The 4772-nt window shown below is 34.5% G+C and overlaps 1 protein-coding gene across 1 annotated transcript; it reads right to left on the reverse strand.

Annotated features, from left to right (window-relative positions):
* Positions 1-890: 890 nt before the first annotated feature.
* On the reverse strand, positions 891-3613 carry LOC148943545 (uncharacterized). Its single transcript, XM_089101644.1, has 2 exons — positions 3369-3613; positions 891-1422 (listed from the first exon to the last, which is right to left on the reverse strand). Exons 1-2 carry the CDS (start codon positions 3591-3593, stop codon positions 1264-1266), a joined length of 384 nt encoding a protein of 127 aa, XP_088957770.1. The 5' UTR covers positions 3594-3613; the 3' UTR covers positions 891-1263.
* Positions 3614-4772: the final 1159 nt, after the last annotated feature.

Genomic DNA, 4772 nt, shown 5'->3' on the forward strand with positions numbered 1-4772 from the left:
TGTGTCTTATCAATACTTAGTAGACCGTTCGACCGTCACAAACATAATAGCTGAGACTACAAAAGCTATTTGAGACGTTTTAAAGGATAAATACATGAAGGCACCTAAACAAGAAGATTTTCAAACTGCTGGCAAAAAATTTTAGAGTCACTGGAATTTCCCAAACTATATTGGTGCGACAGACGGCAAGCATATTAGAATTCAATGCCCCAAGAATAGTAGTACTCAGTACTACAACTGCAAAAAGCTCTACAGCATCGTTCTCATGGCTGTCGTGAATGCGGACTCTAAATTTTTGCTAGTAGATGTTGGATCAGAAGGCAGCTCAGGAAATTCTGGTGTATTTACAAGATCAACTTTTGGAAGGTCAATTATAAATGAGACAATTAACACAGCACATCCACAACCAATTGCCAATGGCATGGTGATATCATATGTTTTTGTAGCTGGCGAGACTTTTCCCCTCAGAAAAAAAAATTATGATACCCTATCCTGGTGGATTAAGCATAGCAGAAAGGCAGAAAAGAGTTTACAACTATATCTTATCCAGGGCAAGACTTGCGGTAGAAAATGCCTTTGATATTCTGGCTGCTAGATGGCAGATTTCTAATGTAGCAATTGACAACAAACTCGAAACAATTGACTCAATTATAAAGGCATTCTGTTGTTAGGACAATATTTTAATAGCAAGAGGCTCAGATTATTGTACCAGAAATTTCGACGATACTACAAGCAGCAATTAAAGAATAATTGATGGAACGTTGAGGCATGCAGTACAATCTACTTGGGGGCAAAACTCAACCGCCAGGATTCAAACAATTCTAGCAGTGCAGCAATTGTTATTCGCAATAATTTTTCCGACATTTTTTATTCAAGTGAAGGTGCTTTACCTTGGCAAAACGAGTATTTATTCCAATAGTGTAACAGCTTTTCTTGTCTTTTATCTGAATTATTTAATGTAAGAAAGTTCTTATAAAAAAATTCGAACAAAAAGTGAAAAGAAATAAGGTTTGTGAATTTAATGAGATAAATTTCTAACTATCGTCTCTCATTTGGCCGCTGGACACTAAATAAACCAATTGCTGAATCTTATATTTGAGGAAAGTTTTATTGGCCAGATTAAGCCTCTTCAGATCATCAACAAGACTTTTGCAAAATGCCTTGTCGCAATCAACATCTTCTCTGATTGCATTTATCAGTTCCTCCTCAAGCAGTAATGTTTTATTGGATACTTTCCCTTTTTTTGAAGGAGGCTGTGAAGTCTCAGGACTTGATGCTGGTATTCGGACACTCAAGGCTTGGAGGTCCAGTTGAGATTGGGGTTGAAGTTGAAGACGGTATTTGGTAAGTTGAAGTTCCCGATGAATCATCGAAACCAGCCAGGACGACTTCTTCGATCACATCTTGTGTTTCTATCTCAACCTAAATTATGTAAAAAATTTAAATTATATAATACATTTTGTAAGAGGCTTGCGCCAATATTTTTACATTTAATAATTATTATTATTATTATTATTCAAAATTTGATCTACCAAGGGATATTTCAGAATTTCATGAGACCTATATAAAAAAATTTTCAAATAGTTCATGGTTAAAAACTGTAAGTAAGGAGTGACCTAGCTCAACACTAACCAAAACTGTAGAAAACGGAATTTTGATACCAATAGATACATCAAAAGAATCAGATTTTAATGCTGATTTAAAATATATAAGTTTCATCAACTTTAGTGATACCTATAAAAAGTTACGCGCCTGAGAAAATTTGGCTGATTTTAAGAAAAAGGGGGAAAGACCCACTAAAAGTTATAGAACATTAAAGAAAATCACACCATCATATTCAGCGTATCAGAGAACCCTACTACGGAGGTTTTAAGCTCCTATCTACCAAAATGTGGAATTGTGCATTTTTTGCCAGAAGAAAGATCATGGATGCATGTTTATTTGTTTGTATTTTTTTTTCCAAGGGTTGATCGTATCGACCCAGTGCTTCTAGAACATTGTGGGAGGGCTCATTGGAACGGAATTTAAATCTCTAGGGCCCTTTTAAAGTGACCGAAAAAATGTAGGGCAAATAGGTCCCATTCTCATGTCTATTTGTTCCCCAAAGTCACCCGATCAAAATTTGGAGATAGCTGTTTTGTTCAGCATGGTCAAAAATATGAGAACTATGTCTATTAGGATGACTTAATCCCCCGAAGTCCCCGAGGGGAGGGCTGAAAGGTATCAACTTCAACCAAAGTTAACATATAGTATTGATTGCTGGGAAGTATAAGGACATTTTCAGAGGGGATTTTTTGTGGTAGTGGGGGTGGTTTGGGGGTTATGTGGGAGGATCTTACCATGAAGGAAGTTTTCATGGGAGAAGGGACATTGCTATGAAGGGGGTGCCGGATTTCCCAGCATTATTTAAATAAAGATCAGAAATTATACATAAAAAACAAGTATTTTAACTGAAAGTAAGGACCAACATAAAAACTTAAAACGACAGAAAACATTACGCATATGACTGGGTTCATTCCCTAGTAAATACCTCACTCTTTAAGCCAAAGATTATTTAGTTCTTTCATAAGAGCTATTTATTCTAATTAACGGCATTTGTTATTAATGAGTCATTTTCAAAGAATTGGAACAAAATTCGAACTATAGATTAAAGAGCAAGTTATTAACTAGGGGGCGACCCTCTCATATACGCATCAAAAATCTAAAAATGAAGAGTTTCGTTACTTAAGTTCATTCGTAATATATGTATATTTATTACTAATAAAAATGCTAGTGTATAAAAGTCAACAGGTTTCAAGAAAGCCATTTAACCAAATAAAAGTAAAATTGATATTCAATTTTTTTTTTAATTATTCATGTACGGTGAGCCAAAATCAAAACCTGCATTAATTCAAAAACGTTCAAAAATTAAATTAGAAAAACAAGTTTTTTTAACTGAGAGTAAGGAACGACGTTAAAACTTAAAACGAACAGAAATTATTCCGTATATGAAAGGAGCTGTCCCCTCCTCAACACCTTACTCTTTACTATAAAACTTTAATAACTCTGTTTTTTTTAACAATGAAAACATTTAGCGTAAAGAGTTAGATTTTGAGGAGGGGACAGCCACTTTCAAGTGTTTTTTTTTTATTTAATCAAGATAATGACCATGTTCCTATTGAAGAGCTTTGCTCCATAAACTATAAAACTTTTTGGACTCCTTGACTAATAGGAGGGAAGACTCCCCACCATCTTTGAGTAAAAGCATTAGTATGTGTGTGGGGCATGATTTGACTGATGGAACATTAAACTTGCAACCTTTGCTAATTTAATATTTGACTAAGTTTACTAAAATATTGCCTAGTCAATCAGCAATATGAGATGCTTACATTTAGTACTTCTGCAAAATTTGACTCTGTCTGTCTATCTGCAATGTGATCTTCAAGGAACAGAAGGCTCTGAAACCACTTCCAAGGCTTCTTGTCTCTTCCTCTCTGAGACCCACTCGTGGACATTTGGGCCTTTTTCTCCCTTTTGGAGCCATCTCGAAGGGATCTCCACTGTTTTTGACAGTGTTCAACTGAAAGAAAACTGGATGAGAATTTGATTTGCATAATCTTTTCATAAAATATAATTTTAGAAGACATGTGAAACTTATAAATATCACAGAACTAGGAAAATGTAGTTTATCCCAACTAGGGGTCATTTAATAAAATGATGAAATTATTTGGGTTATGTTGAACTTTTTGTTGAAGTCTACTAACTTTAATTAAAACAGTTATGAAAACACCATTTTCCCCTCACACTAGTTTAATAGATCCAATCTTCTTCATCATTTTTACATCATCAAATTTTATTCTGCAATTGGACGAGGAATCCCTACTATATGTCAGTGGGGAAACTCTGCTTGTAAGCCTTACCCGGTCATTTTCTTTGTGATTTGCTCACTAACTAGATGATGAAAATACTTTATGAGGTAAAATATAATTTATATTTCAGCAAATAAGTGGCCAGTAACATAGATCTTATCAAGAGAGAATACTCAATGTGAATGTAGAAGCCTGGAACCTAGGTGCGACTGCAACTTAACACAGGTCTTTGTGTAGATGCCAAGTACAAGAAGAAATAATAAATATATACAAATTAATCCAAGAGATCTTAAAATAGATAGTTTGGCATGGGTACGAAAACAGATTCCCTACTCCTCTTTTATGAGAGGGTTGGGCTGTGTTGTATATGATTATATCCTTATTTATTTAAAAAAAAAACACAAGCTAATGTGCTCAAGAGGACCTAAAGCTTTTGTTGGCTATTAGATGCTACTTCAATCATTGATACATAGGCAGATTAGGCAACCCTGCAGTATATGGTGTAAAGTTATCACAATACAAAATGGAATTTGATCTAAAAGGTAGCTAATTACTTTGTTTACTCTCTTGCAACCACTGCATGGTGACATGATGGTGACAGGGAACAATGAAAAATTGATAAATTTGGAACACAGGGCTAAAATAAAATAGATAAGAAATAAATATACTTTTCAATTAAAAATTTAATCCTCTGTCCAAATACAATAGTCAATTCCTCTGAATATTCAGTCCTCTGATCCTATCAATCAAAATGTTCAAGGACACAAACCTGTAGTAGAGCTGCCCACTGTAAACAAAACCTATTTTTTTACTCTATGTTATTCATCCAATTGAGCTGCAAAGTTGCACAAATACTGTACAGTAGTAGCAGAATATAAACAAATCACTTTTTACTGTATATCCTGGTTCTATTGGCCAGTACAC

The sequence above is a fragment of the Artemia sp. Qi Xiang Cuo genome, chromosome 15 (genome assembly GCF_049724085.1).
Source record: "Artemia sp. Qi Xiang Cuo chromosome 15, ASM4972408v1, whole genome shotgun sequence".
In the NCBI taxonomy this organism is placed as follows: Eukaryota; Metazoa; Arthropoda; class Branchiopoda; order Anostraca; family Artemiidae; genus Artemia; species Artemia sp. Qi Xiang Cuo.

Excerpts from the sequence above, each read along its gene's own strand:
- LOC148943545 (XM_089101644.1), bottom strand. The coding sequence starts at position 3,593 with ATGCAAATCAAATTCTCATCCAGTTTTCTTTCAGTTGAACACTGTCAA. Across the intron at positions 1,423-3,368 it reads ATTTTGCAGAAGTACTAAAT|GTTGAGATAGAAACACAAGA; the intron begins GTAAGCATCTCA and ends TACATAATTTAG.